Raw genomic sequence first — 15,651 nt, forward strand, 5'->3', positions numbered from 1 at the left:
TCTGAAATGGTTGATGAATGTGATATATTCAAGATAACTCAAATATAACACATATAATACCTTAATAATTCCTAGACACTTCTTTTACTACTCCTATCGTCTTTTCTGATTTTATAAAAGAATTTCTCTTCTCTTAATATTTGAGTTAAAAGTTTTCTTCATTGGAGTAAATCTCTAGTAATGAAGAAACTTCTTATTTAGGGGTGCTTCTCATCCATTGTTAAGAGCCCTTTGTTTCTGAAAGCTATGGCTCAGAAACAAAAGTTTCATTTTCCTATAGCCTCTACATTAAGTCCCACTAATCACTCTCTAGATATTCCTTTATCTTACAAAGTCATAATAATCAAAAGTAAAGGGTTAAGGGGCTTTCCTAGTGGCTCAGTGGTAAAGAATCCACCCTGCCAATGCAGGAGGCACGGGTTTGATCTCTGGTCTGGCAAGATCCCACGTGCCAGGGAGCACCTAAGCCTGTGCACCACAGTTATTGAGCTTGTGCTCTAGAGTCCAGGAGCTGTAACTACTGAGTCCACTTGCCACAACTCCTGAAGCCTGTGCACCCTAGAGCCTGTGCTCTATAAAGAGAAGCCACTGCAATGACAAGCCAACACACCACAACTAGAGAGTAGCCCCCACTCTCCACAACTTGAGAAAAAGTCCAAGCAGCAACAAAGACTCAGTACAGCAAAAAAAAAAAAAAAGGAAAAAAAAAAGAAAAAAATATATATATACACACACATATATATATTTAAAACGTAAACAGTTAAAATGTCACCTGCGCCCTTCAGGTCCTCCGACTTACTATTCAATACTTCAAAGTTATTAGTAAGAAACACACTTTCCAAGGATGATAGTACATGAAGGTAAGAGATTTATCAACCGAACTCAGCAACTCAAAGTAATAATTAATTTGGAACCAACTTTATTTCAAATACTTTTTCCACTAATTGTTTTAAAAAAAATTTGAGAAAATATATCCATCCAGTTTTAAAATGTGCTCTGGATATATTTATTCAAAACAAAAGTTTACTATGAAAAAACATTAGATTTATTTCTCCCCTTCTTGGAGTACATTACTTTCAAGTACTCAAATAAAACAAAAAGAAGACTGATAATATTCACAATCAAAATATAATACCAACAAAGTTAAGTAGTAAGCTTAAAGTCTTTCTCTCCTCTTGAAACACATAAATTAGTATGGCCACAAAATAATCCTGCTAACAGGAAGTCAATTAATATCTCTAATTCTGTTAGTAATAATCAAGTATGATGAATCTTTTAGGAATATAAGAAATTGCAGTGACAACAGTTTAATTTTATTCTACTTCCTTGCATAATATCTCAATTAGCTCTAGCAAAGTAGATTAAGCTTTAACAATTACAAATTCTATCAATGAATATCACTTATCAAAGATAGCATATAAGAATTCACTATCATTTAAATTCTGATTCTGCCATTAAGATTACTTTTAAATTTCAGAATAAAGCTAAGCATCACTGGTCTGAATTCCTCTAAAATGCACCTCCTTTTCCCTCAAAACTTACTTCATTGTATCTGTGTTCTAGACCATCATGGTTTATTCATAAAAATTCTTGATTTTTAGCTTTCCTGATAATCCACTAGTCTACAAGTGTTAGTTTAGAAAACTCCTGGTTAAGGAATAAATTTCCAATTCTATCCTTAAATTAAGAGTGAGACTTAACAGATCTGGAAACATAATTGGTAGATAATGATTGAAGGAGAAAGACAGTAAACAGAGAAGAGAGTATTTGTAATTCTTAAATGCTATCTGGTCTATTCTCAGTTTACATATTTCCTGGATAGGGCTAAAATATTCCACTATCCCTTCTTCTTGATGTTTTATTTTTGGAGGATGTCTCAATTTGCTTGTTTTGCAATGCTACTGAGTCTTTGGTTCTTGGTAATAAGGTATTTTCTAAGTAATTGCTGGGGTTTTTTGCATGTGACATTTTTATGTATCAGTTCTCAAAGCAATGTCAGAGAATATAGAAGTTTTTTCAGTATTGCCTGACTTGCCAAAATATGCAGATAATTTTATTTTCTGAATAATCTTCATAAAATCTTGACACAAAAAGATCAATTGAAAAATATTTTATATTGGGATTTCCCTGGTGGTCCAGTGATTAACAGTACACCTTGCAATGGAGGGGATGTGGGTTCGATCCCTGGTTGGGGAACTAAGACCCTACATGTTGTGGAGCAACTGGCCCCATGTGCCACAACTACTGAGCCAGCTCCCACAACTAGAGAGTCCATCTGCCTCAATGAAAGATCCCACGTAACACACAGGCCACAACTAAGACCCAACACAGCCAAATAAATTTCTAAAAAATGTATACTGCAGAGAAACAATTTTATTTTATAATATTCATCTAATGTCATCTACATGCCAGATATATTAGGCATTTTACAGGGTCCATCTCCTTTAATTTTCACAATATGAAAAGAAATAGGCATTTTCCCATTCTACTTTAAGGAAAATGAGACTCAGAGTAACTGGCTAAAGATCACCTGGATTGCATTAACATATATGCTGTTTAAAATTTTACACAATATTTTGAAAACTGAGTAAACGGAGGGAAAACTTTATCTGCCATCCTAGCATTATTAAGACCATTTTTTAATGTTTCGGTATGCTTCATGCATTGACTCTTTTCCAGGGAATTCCCTGGCAGCCCATAGGTTTGGATTCAGTGCTTTCACTCATGGGGCCCAGGTTTGATCCCTGGTCAGGGAACTAAGATCCCACATGACTTGCAGCTAGTATAGGGAGGAGCTTGAATTGAGATGAGTCTGCGAAGAAACAGATTATATAAGTTCTTTTGTACTTTGCAAAATACATTTTTTTAACCTTTTGGTTTTCAGTTTTTCTCCTTACCATCTCTGGCAACACTATGAAGGATGAGTTCAAGGACGATCAGTTAGACAGTTATGGCAATAAATTTGCAAGAGCATAACAGTCTTGAACAGTGGGCATGGTGAGAGGGGAGTTAGAATCTGATTCCTTAAAATATTTTATTGAGATAAAATTCACATAACATAAAATCTGTGTTAACAATTTTAAAGTGCACAATTCATTGCTGATCCCTTTTAAAAGTACTTTAATCCCTGCTAGTTTAGTGAGAGGCCAAATGAATAAATAATTTAATTAGCAGAAATACTGGTTATTAAAAATCTACACTTTTTTACTTAAAAAGGGTAAGTGGTGGTTGTAGAAATTTAGACAATACCAGCATACAAGGCAAAAAGTTAAAGTCTTCCCCTAATGAACAATCCCAAATATCCAGAGGTAGCCACTGTTCTATATTCTTACAAAGGTTTCTTTCTATATATACCTACCTAACTTGTATTTTTTTTTTTAAACATAAAAGGTCTCCAGAATATAAAACTATGTATTTCTCTACATCTTGTTTTCCACGTAAAAAATAGCTTGGAATCCTCCTTAAAAAGCCCATCGATTTCTAGTTCCAGTATAGGTGCTTGTTCATTTTGTACTTTGTATATTTTTAACTTCACTTTTTGCCAATCTAATATGTAACTCATTTTAATATGCTACCTTTTTTTATGGAATAGGACAAATATTCAGCAACAGAGAAGGCAGGTTCTTTTAAAATTCAGCTCAAGTTGACAAGCATCTGAGCCGATTAAATAGCATTTTTAAAGTGCATGTTAGATGAGGGGTCCAATACCTGGGTGGGGAAGACCCCCTAGAGGAGGGCATGGCAACCCACTCCAGTATTCCTGCCTGGAGAATTCCACGGACAGAGGAGCCTGGTGGGCTACAGTCCATGGGGTCACAAAGAGTCAGACACGACTAAAGCGACTTAGGAGGCACGAACACATAGGTATTGTGTACAAAAGGAAGCACAAAATGTACAGAAAATAGCATAAGACTAACCAAAGATCTTAGTCTTCATTCTTCAATGGTTAACCGTGTAAGCTTAGGACTTAGGTTTCCTCATTTATAAAATTAGAGCGCATAAACAATTGCTAGTAATTTGTAAAGCTCTTAAGAGCAAACGGCTCTAAGTCACAAATGTTTCAAAACAATAATGTTAAAAAATCCTCACCTTGGATTGCTTAACAGTGAGTAAAGAACATTGTATCTCCTCCACTTGTCAAAGCCAGTAAATTCCACAAGGAGGGACCTTAGTTTTGTTCACTTATGTATACTAAGTTCCCAGAACAATGGCTGGAACGCTTGATATTTGGTAAATGGTTGAAAATGGGTTAAGAACTTCACTCCCGTAAATAAAGAAAGCTGAGCCCGGAAGAATTGATACTTTTGAACTGTGGTTTTGGAGAAGACTCTTGAGAGTCCCTTGGACGGCAAGGAGATCCAACCAGTCCATCCTAAAGCAAATCAGTCCTGAATATTGGAAGGACTGACGCTAAAGCTGAAACTCCAATACTTTGGCCACCTGATGCGAAGAACTGACTCAATGGAAAAGATCCTGATGCTGGGAAAGATTGAAGGCAGGAGGAGAAGGGGACGACAAAGGATGAGATGGTTGGATAGCATCACCAAATCTATGAACGTAAGTTTGAGTAAGCTCCAGGAGTTGGTGATGGACAGGGAAACCTGGCGTGCTACAGTCCATGGGGTCACAAAGAGTCGGACAGGACTGAGCAACTGAACTGAAATTGCTTTCAATCAATTTTTTGGACAATGAAATAAACTTGGCATAGCTCCGCTCTTCTGTTTAATCCTCATTCCTGAAGTGAAAATGCTACATAATATAGTTCTTACACGTCTAAAAGGAAGTTACATCTATTGACAGCAGCGTCAGATATTCTACCCCTTGAACCTAAAGTCGAACTTCCCTCCACCACCTGATGGGGCCCATATTCAAATAAGTGTCAAAACTCGTAGTTTTGTTTATCTACACGCCTACAGAAGCCAGGCTGTCACCTACTCCGCATCACTATCAGACTCGACAATCCCAGAAGGAAAAGTGTTACGGTTTCTTCTCTTGCGAATCCCACAATTCTAAAAACGGCAGAACTGAAGCCACCAAAGACACAGAACTGACGGGGAAAGGGATCGGGAAGAAAAAAAAAAACAGATTCTCTCAAGCCCCTCTCGTTCGGAAAAGCCCGTGTTGCTGGAAACAGCGTCCTCACCTCCTTCTTTCTCTGGGCAGAGGCTGAGGGAACCCCAAAAACGAGCAGCAGTGCCACCGCCATGATTGCAAAGACACACCAACGCCACCAACGCGCTGCCATGTTCGTCTTCTCTCCCGCCTAGAAGGGAAACTTTCCTAGGGCTGGGTCTGAGGGTTGGTTGGGCGTGAGAACAGGCAAACCAGCCCCCTCTCCCCTTCTCATTGGCCCAGCTCAGCCCTGTCGGTAGTCCCCTCACAAAACGTCACGACGCTGTACTGCCAAAGGCCCGCTAAAAGACGGCTCACTTCTAATTGGTCTCCGTTAGCCAATACAAAAACGATAATCTGGAGGTTTTACATTGGTCCGCTAAGGATGATGGACCACCCCTTTCGTTAAACGTAAAGATGGCGGGTGTAGGCTCTTTAAACGCGCCTGCGCAGTTGTGAAGCATTGCGGCTTTTCAGTGTTGGAGATGGCCTAAGGTTACTAAAACAGGATATTTTCTCCTCAGATACTTTTAGAAGTCTTTGAAATCGACCGGACTTCACTGGTGGTCCAATGCTTAAGAAATCGCCTGCCAATGCAGGGGACATTGTTTGATCTTACTCCGTCTGGGAATATTCCACATGCTGCGAGGGCAACTAAGCCCCAGGCCACAACTACCGAGCCAGCGGGCCCTAGAGTCCGTGCTCCAGAACAACAGAGGCCACCATAATGAGAAAACGGGCATCGCATTTAGAGAGTAGCTTCTCTCCGTTTAACCAGAGAAACTGCCGGACAACCCCGCCCTTTCCACCACCACCGCGATACCTCCCCCCCTCCCCCAGCCCAGGAAGGGAGACACAAAGACTCAGACTAGCCAAAAGAATATAAAAAACTAAATTAATTTCAAAAAAAGAAACCCACCTCTTTCGTGTACTATTCTAGAAAAATTTTACTTAGCCATGTAACTGATAAGACCTATCCCGAGCCTGTCGTTTGGCCTCCAAAGTGTTTCAAATGCAAAAAAGGTAGAAAAGGCAAGAAAGGAAAAACAATATTGCTGAAAGAGAATTTTTTTAAGACGGTGCCACGTGTGCTGAACAGAGCACATGTCAAAAGTTATTTTCTAAAGTGATTATTCATGGCAATCTTTTAGATGTATGAGGCGGGCACCAACAAGGACTTAAATTTGATTTAAGACAGCAAATTTAAATTTGATTATAGACAGCAAAGGTTTTTTGTTTTGTTTTGTTTTGTTTTTTTACTTGTCATTAGTTTGAGGGGTGGATGGCACACTAAGGTCGTAAGAAAGCACTTAGGTCTTTTTTAAGTTTCTGTTTCATAATCGGTTATCTTAAATATCCAAATCCCTTTCCTAAAAAATAACAAAAATCCTACATAGCAGAACTTTCCCTTTATTTGTCCCAGTTCTGTTTATCATCAGTTCAGTTCAGTTCAATTGCTCAGTCGTGTCCGACTCTTTGCGACCCCATGAATCGCAGCAGGCCAGGCCTCCCTGTCCATCACCAACTCCTGGAGATCAGGCAAAGTCACTTCCATCGAGTCAGTGATGCCATCCAGCCATCTCATCCTCTGTCGTCCCCTTTTCTTCCTGACCCCCCAATTCCTCCCAGCATTGTCTTTTCCAATGAGTCAACTCTTTGCATGAGGTGGCCAAAGTACTGGAGTTTCAGCTTTAGCATCATTCCTTCCAAAGAACACCCAGGGCTGATCTCCTTCAGAATGAACTGGTTGGATCTCCTTGCAATCCAAGGGACTCTCAAGAGTCTTTTCCAACACCACAGTTCAAAAGCATCAATTCTTCGGTGCTCAGCTTTCTTTACAATCCAACTCCCACATCCATATATGACCAACTGGAAAAACCATAGCCTCAAGTAGATGGACCTTTGTTGGCAAAGTAATGTCTCTGCTTTTCAATATGCTATCTAGGTTGGCCATAACTTTTCTTCCAAGGAGTAAGTGTCTTTTAATTTCATGGCTGCAGTCACCATCTGCAGTGATTTGGGAAGCCAGAAAAATAAAGTCTGACACTGTTTTCCCATCGATTTCCCATGAAGTGATGGGACCAGATGCCATGATCTTAGTTTTCTATATGTTGAGCTTTAAGCCAACTTGTTCACTCTCCTCTTTCACTTTCATCAAGAGGCTTTTATTTCCTCTTCACTTTCTGCCATAAGGGTGGTGTCATCTGCATATCTGACGTTATTGATATTTCTCCCGGCAATCTTGATTCCAGTTTGTGCTTCTTCCAGCCCAGCGTTTCTCATGATGTACTCTGCATAGAAGTTACATAGGCAGGGCGACAATATACAGCCTTGACATACTCCTTTTCCTATTTGGAACCAGTCTGTTGTTCCATGTCCAGTTCTAACTGTTGCTTCCTGACCTGCATACAGATTTTTCAAGAGGCAGGTCAGGTGGTCTGATATTCCCATGTCTCTCAGAATTTCCCACAGTTTCTTGTGATCCACACAGTCAAAGGCTTTGGCATAGTCAATAAAGCAGAAATAGATGTTGTTCTGGAACTCTCTTGCTTTTTCCATGATCCAGCAGATGTTGGCAATTTGACCTCTGGTTCCTCTGCCTTTTCTAAAACCAGATTGAACATCTGGAGGGTCATGGTTCATGTATTGCTGAAGCCTGGCTTGGAGAATTTTGAGCATTACTTTACTGGCGTGTGAGATGAGTGCAATTGTGCAGTAGTCTGAGCATTCTTTGGCATGCCTTTCTTTGGGATTCGAATGAAAACTGACCTTTTCCAGTCCTGTGGCCACTGCTGAGTTTTCCAAATTTGCTGGCATATTGAGTGCAGCACTTTCACAGCATCATCTGTCAGGATTCGAAACAGCTCAACTGGAATGCCATCACCTCCACTAGCTTTGTTCATAGTGATACTTCCTAAGGCCCACTTGACTTCACATTCCAGGATGTCTGGCTCTAGGTGAGTGATCATACCATCGTGATTATCTTGGTTGTGAAGATCTTTTTTGTACAGTTCTTCTGTGTATTCTTGCCGCTTCTTCTTAATATCTTCTGCTTCTGTTAGGTCCATACCATTTCTGTCCTTTATCGAGCCCATCTTTGCATGAAATGTTCCCATGGTATCTCTAATTTTCTTGAAGAGATCTCTAGTCTTCCCCATTCTGTTGTTTTCCTCTATTTCCTTGCATTGATCGCTGAGGAAGGCTTTCTTATCTCTTCTTGCTATTCTTTGGAACTCTGCATTCAGATATCTTTCCTTTTCTCGTTTGCTTTTCACTTCTCTTCTTTTCTGGAGAAGGAAATGGCAATCCACTCCAGTATTCTTGCCTGGAGAATCCCATGGACGGAGGAGCTTGGTGGGCTACAGTCCACGAGTCGCAAAGAGTGGGACACGACTGAGCGACTTCACTTTCTCTTCTTTTCACAGCTATTTGTAAGGCCTCCCCAGACAGCCATTTTGCTTTTATGCATTTCTTTTCCATGGGGATGGTCTTGATCCCTGTCTCCTCTACAATGTCATGAACCTCCGTCCATAGGTCATCAGGCACTCTGTCAGATCTGGTCCCTTAAGTCTATTTCTGACTTCCACTGTATAGTCATAAGGGATTTGATTTAGGTCATACCTGAATGGTCTAGCGGTTTTCCCTATTTTCTTCAATTTAAGTCTGAATTTGGTAATAAGGAGCTCATGATCTGAGCCACAGTCAGCTCCCAGTCTTTTTTTGCTGACTATATAGAGCATCTCCATCTTTGGCTGCAAAGAATATAATCAATCTGATTTCGGTGTTGACCATCTGGTGATGTCCATGTGTAGAGTCTTCTCTTGTGTTGTTGGAAGAGGGTGTTTGCTATGACCAGTGCATTCTCTTGGCAAAATTCTATTAGCCTTTGCCCTGCTTCATTCTGTATTCCAAGGCCAAATTTGCCTGTTACTCCAGGTGTTTCTTGACTTCCTACTTTTGCATTCCAGTCCCCTATAATGAAAAGGACATCTTTTTTGGGTGTTTCTTCTAAAAGGTCTTGTGTGTATCATAGTGAAGTCACTCAGTCGTGTCTGACTCTTTGTGACTCGTGGACTGTAGCCCACCAAACTCCTCCGTCCATGGGATTCTCCAGGCAAGAACACTGGAGTGGGTTGCCATTTCCTTCTCCACTATGTGGGTATCATAGTGAGTTATAAAACTGGAATTTTTATTGAAGAAGAATAATATATTCAAGAGGAAAAGCAGCAACAAAATCAATCGCCTGTAATTTGGATTTATTTTCATGCTTTTTAATATCATATGACCATTCTTTTAGGCCCTGGTGGGACACACACACACACACACACACACACACACAGAGGAAAATAATTTCATTAAGCTAGAGAGACAGAGATGGGCATGAAAGGGAAAAGAACTGGTTCTGAAGAGATTTGATTTGATAAGAGAGGTGAAAAGAAATTAAAATGTTAAGAGACACTAATATGAAAAATACAAAAAAAAAAACAGTTGGATATGCCATATCATTCCATTTATGTGACATTCTAGAAAGTGAACAGATTAGTAGCTATCAGGGACTGGAGGTGGGGAGAGGGATTGACTACAAAAGGGCCACACAAGGAGATTTTTTTTGTGAGGGTGCAACCTTTCTCTCCTTAATTGTTGGAGTGGTTACATACTGTTTGCATTTGTCAAAACTCAGAATATTACACTTAAAAAACGTGAAATTTACTGCATGTAAATTTAACAAATAAAAAATTAAGGTTTTAAAGTACACAGAGAAATCTCAACTACCATTTTGGCAAAAATTCGATACGTGCTGTTATTGAGTCTTTGAGGAAGCAGGCACCCTCAAACATTGCTGGTAGCTATGCAAAATGGAGGATAACCTAACAATATCTAATACATTTATCCTTTGATTCAGCAATCCCACTTTTGGGGATATACTCCAATAATAAGATATATGTGCACAAAATTATTCATTTCAGTGCTATCTCTAATTGAAATATTATCAAAACCACTTAAACGTTCAAATGTAGGAGAATGACTATAGAACATAGATACCTTGGAGTTTTTCACAACTCTAAGGAAAAGAAATGAGGAAGAGCTGTATAAATGATATGGATTTTCAAGATCTATTTTTAAAATGAAAAAGCCCAATGCAAAAGTATGTACATATTATGCTACATTTGTATGAAATAGAAGAGGAAATAAGAAAATATATATATGTTTTACCATTTTCGCAAAAGGAAACACAGAAAGCTTAAATCAGAAACTAATGAAATTGGTTTCCTACGGGAGTTGGAGGCAATGGATTGAAACAGTTAAGGAAGGGAATGACACTTCTCTAAGTATACCATTTTGTATAATTTTGACTTTCCGAATAATGGTAATGGTTTTAAAATAAAATATAAGAGCAAATCATGTGGTTTTGCAAGATGAAAAAAGTTCTGGAGATGAATGTTAGTGATAGTTGTACAAAAATCTGAATGTACTTAATATCACTGAACTGTATCCTTTAAAAAGGTTAAAAGGGTAAGTTTTATGTCATGTATGTTTTACCACAATTAAAAATGTTAAACATTTTAAAATGACATCAGTAAGAATGGGTTAAAAAACTGAAATTGAATACAAAACAGAAAAAAGGGAGCGCAACTCTATTTCAAAAGAAAAACAACTGCACTAAAGAAAATAGAACTAATCTGAATAATTTATGAACACACTAATTATATACTATTAGTCTAAAGAAAAAAATAACTACAAGCAAATCTTAAACTCTACTAAGTAGATTTGTTTTTCGTAGATAACAATCTGGAATTATATTTTGTATAATGTAATATGTAAAAACATTGACGTTGAGAGCTAGGATTCTCACTGTAATAAGGGAGATACGAATATGAAATAAGGAAAAGTGAAAAAGAACTTTTGGGGGTTGGACTGGAATTGGCAGTATTTGCATAAATTTATCATTCATAACATATATTTCTAGCTCTGTTCACTGAAATGGCTAGAAGCAATGACACTCCAGTACAAATGTGCAAACCTAATGCCAAATGTAGGTTGGTAAATGCCATCCCTAAAAGAAATCAAGGCTCCTTAGGAAGATAGATTCCAGTGCTGGGGTAAAGAAAGTACAAGGTGAGCCTTATGTCAGAAAATAAAGAAGTCCTCAAAAAAATAAAATGATGGAGACCTAAAAAAAAAGACAAATAAGCCTTACTATAGGTAAGCTTATTCTCTGCATTTTACATATGAAGGAAGTGAGCACACTATCAAGATTAAGCAGTTTGAAGCAATATGTCTTATATAAGGCATATAAGTCAGAAGAGAATCCTACTGACTACATCTGAGACTACTGAGCCTTAAAACAAATCATGATAGCAATGGATTATAACCTTTGGAATCCATGAATCCAAACTGATAATAAACAAATAAATAGGGAAGAAGATAAAATTTCTCCTTGTAGTACAATACCTAGTGTTAAATATGGAAGAAATGATAGAGTTAGAAAAATCATCGTTTTGCAACTTTCATACTAATAATTCTTTTAGGCAAAAAGCATCAGTTCAGTTCCGTCACTCAGTCGCGTCTGACTCTTTGAGACCCCGTGGACTGCAGCACGCCAGGCTTCCCTGTCCATCCCAATTCCTAAAGCTTGATCAAACTCATTTCCATCGAGTCAGTGATGCCATCCAACCACCTCATCCTCTGTTGACCCTTTCTCCTCCCGCCTTCAATCTTTCCCAGCATCAGGGTCTTTTCCAATGAGCCAGTTCTTCGCATTGGGTGGCCAAAGCATTGGAGTTTCAGCTTCAGCATCAGTTCTTCCAGTGAATATTCAGGACTGATTTCCTTTAGGATTGACTGGTTGGATCTCCTTGCAGTCCAAGGGACTCTCAAGAGTCTTCTCTAAAACCACAGTTCAAAAGCATCAATTCTTCAGCACTCAGCTTTCTTTCTTTCTTTTGATTTTTAAAAATTATTTATTATTATTATTTTTTTTACTTTACAATATTGTATTTGTTTTGCCACACATCAACATGAATCTGCCACAGGTGTACGTGTGTTCCCAATCCCGAACCCCCCCTCCCACCCCAGTGCACCAGCCCCCAGCATCCTGCACCCTGTATCGAACTTATAGCCCAACTCTCACATCCATACATGACCACTGGAAAAACCATAGCTTTGACTAGACAGACCTTTGTTGGCAATGTCTCTGCTTTTTAATATGCTGTGTCTAAGTTAGTCATAGCTTTTCTTCCAAGGAGCAAGCATCTTTTAATTTCATGGCTGCAGTCACCATCTGCAGTGATTTTGGAGCCCAAGAAAATAAAGTGTCTCACGGTTTCCATTGTTCCCCCATCTATTTTCCATGAAGTAATGGGACTAGATGCTATGATCTTAGTTTTCTGAATGTTGAGTTTTAAGCCAGCTTTTTCACTCTCCTCTTTCACTTTCATCAAGAGGCTCTTTAGTTCTTTGCTTTCTGCCATAGGAGTGGTATCATCTGTGTATCTGAGGTTATTGATATTTCTCCCGGCAATCTTGATTCCAGATGGTGCTTCATCCACGATGAAAAATCGTCGATGAATACAAAAACTAGTGGGTAGAAGTTCGATAAAGAATAGGATATACACATAGTCTCAATGTATTCTCATATTACTTATTAATTAGAAAGAGGGAAACAGTAACTTTTTAGTATAAAAACTTGGAGGCCACACTTTTCACCAAATGATTAAAGTTGGCATTATCAATAATGAGACAAAGACTTCCCAGGTCATCCAATGGTTAAGTATCCACCTACCAATTCAGAGGACATGGGTTCCGCCCCTGCTTGGGGAAGATTTTACTTGCCCCTGGACAACTAAGCCAGTGCTGTCCTACTGAAACCTGAGTGCCCTAGAGCCCTCTGCAGTAAGAGAAGGCACCACAATGAGAAGCATGTGCACCACAACTACAGTAGTTCCCATTCAACCTCACTCGCCGAGACTAAAGCCTACGCACAGCATTAAAGATCCAGCACAGCCAAAAATAAAAAAAAGAAAATTAAAATTAAAAAATGAGACAAAATAATATTATATATAGGCTTACTGATAAGATACCCTAAAAAAACACACTTGTTATGTAGTATTTCCGTTAGAAGTGCTTTAACTGAATCTAACGGAGAAGGCAATGGCACCCCACTCCAGTACTCTTGCCTGGAAAATCCCATAGGCGGAGAAGCCTGGTAGGCTGCAGTCCATTGGGTCGCTAAAGTCGGACACGACTGAGTGACTTCCCTTTCACTTTTCACTTTCATGCATTGGAGAAGGAAATGGCAATCCACTCCAGTGTTCTTGCCTGGAGAATCCCAGGAATGAAGGAGCCTGGTGGGCTGCCGTTTATGGGGTCGCACAGAGTCGGACACGACTGAAGTGACTTAGCAGTAGCAGTAATTATAAGAAAACATCAAGTACACAAAAGTTGAGGGAACTGTTAGAAAATAACTGGCCTGTACTCTTCAAATATATTACAGAGCATAAACTTGTGTAGTCAAAAGGTCCATTACCCGTTCTGTTGCTTAAAATCACCTAATCTTGATACTGTACTCACTTCCTTCATATGTAAAATAGGGAGAATAAGCTTACCTATAGTAAGAAAATAATGCTTTTAAAGTGCTGCACTCAATATGCCAGCAAATTTGGAAAACTCAGCAGTGGCCACAAAACTGGAAAAGGTCAGTTTTCATTCCAATCCCAAAGAAAGGCAATGACAAAGCAAGTTCAAACTATGATACAATTGCACTCATCTCACATGCTGGCAAAGTAATGCTCCAAATCCTTCAAGCGAGGCTTCAATGGTATGTAACTGAGAACTTCCAGGTGTTCCAGCTGGACTTAGAAAAGGCAGAGAACCAGAGGTCAAATTGCCAACATCCATTGGATCATCGAAAAAGCAAGAGAGTTCCAGAAAGATATCTACTTCTGCTTTATTGACTACGCCAAAGCCTTTGACCAAATCACAACAAACTGTGGAAAATTCTTAAAGAGAGGGGAATACCACATCACTTTACCTGCCTCCTGAGAAATGCAAGTGACAAAGCAACAGTTAGAACATGTACATGGAACAACAGACTGGTTCCAAACTGGAAAAGGAGTATGACAAGGCTGTACATTGTCACCCTGCTTATTTAACTTATATGCAGAGTAAGTGAGTAAGTAAATATTGCTCAGTCATGTCCGACTCTTTGTAGCCCCATGGACTGTAGCCCACCAGGCTCCTCTGTCCATGGAAATCTCCAGGCAAGAATACTAGAGTGGGTTCCCATTACCTTCTGCAGGGCATCTTCCTGACCCAGGGATCGAACCTGGGTCTCCTGCATTGCAGGCAGCTTCTTTACCATCTGAGCCACCAGGGTACATCATGTGAAATGCCAGGCTGCATGAAGCACAAGCTAGAATCAAGATTGCCAGGAGAAATATCAGTAACCTCAGATATGCAGATGACATTTCACTTATGGCAGAAAGTGAAGGTGAAGAGGAACTACAGAGCCTCTTGATGAAAGTGAAAGAGAAGGGTAAAAAAGCTGGCTTAAAACGCAACATTCAAAAACTAAGATCATGGCATCCAGTCCCATCATTTCATGGAAAATAGATGTGGAAACAATGGAAACAGTGAGAGACTTTATTTTGGGGGCTCCAAAATCGCTGCACATGCTGACTGCAGTCATGAAATTAAAAGATGCTTTCTCCTTGGAAGAAAAGCTATGACCAAACTAGATAGCATATTCAAAAGCAGAGACATTACTTTGCCAACAAAGGTCTGTCTAGTCAAAGCTATGGTTTTTCCAGTAGTCATGTATGGATGTGAGAGTTGGACCATAAAGAAAGCTGAGTGGTGAAGAATTGTTGCTTTTGAACTGTAGTGCTGGAGAAGACTCTTGAGAGTCCCTTGGACTGCAAGGAGATCCAGCCAGTCTATCCTAAAGGAAATCAGTCCTGAATATTCATTGGAAAGACTGATGCTGAAGCTGTAACTCCAATGCTTTGGCCACCTGATGCAAAGAACTGACTCATTGGAAAAGACCCTGATGCTGGGAAAGATTGAAGGCAGGAGATGGGGACGACAGAGAATGAGATGGTTGGATGGCATCACCGACTCAATGGACAGGAATTTAAGAAAGCTCCGGCAGTTGGTGATGGACAAGGAGGCCTGGCGTGCTGCAGTCCATGGGGTCGCAAGGAGTCAGACACGACTGAACGACTGAACTGAACTGAAAATTAAGAAAAAAATTAATATCATGAAAGACAAAGAAAGGCGGAGGAACTCTTCAGTTTTATAGGAGACTAAAGGTGGCAACCGCTTGCCATGCAGGAGATATAAGAGACATGGTTTTGATAATATTTTATTATGAAAATGTCGAAACATACAGAAATATTGAAATAATTGTATTCTGAACACACACAGCCAAGATTCTATGATCAACAATTTGTTAAATTTCTTTATTACAGATTTTTCTATGTATTGAGAATTCCTTTTACTGTTCTTGCAACGTTCCTCATAACTTGAAATCATTCCAAA

At 39.3% G+C, this 15,651-nt stretch overlaps 1 protein-coding gene across 1 annotated transcript in view; it reads right to left on the reverse strand.

Moving 5' to 3' along the window:
• Positions 1-5,519, reverse strand: part of MAGT1 (magnesium transporter 1) — a 47,975-nt gene extending 42,456 nt beyond the window's left edge. The window contains exon 1 of the mRNA XM_070291871.1: positions 5,144-5,519. Within this exon, the coding sequence (XP_070147972.1) occupies positions 5,144-5,245 (102 nt within the window). The 5' untranslated portion in view covers positions 5,246-5,519. The remainder of the gene's footprint in view (positions 1-5,143) is intronic.
• Between the last annotated feature and the right edge of the window lie 10,132 nt (positions 5,520-15,651).

This window comes from Ovis canadensis, chromosome X (assembly GCF_042477335.2).
Source record: "Ovis canadensis isolate MfBH-ARS-UI-01 breed Bighorn chromosome X, ARS-UI_OviCan_v2, whole genome shotgun sequence".
NCBI lineage: Eukaryota > Metazoa > Chordata > Mammalia > Artiodactyla > Bovidae > Ovis > Ovis canadensis.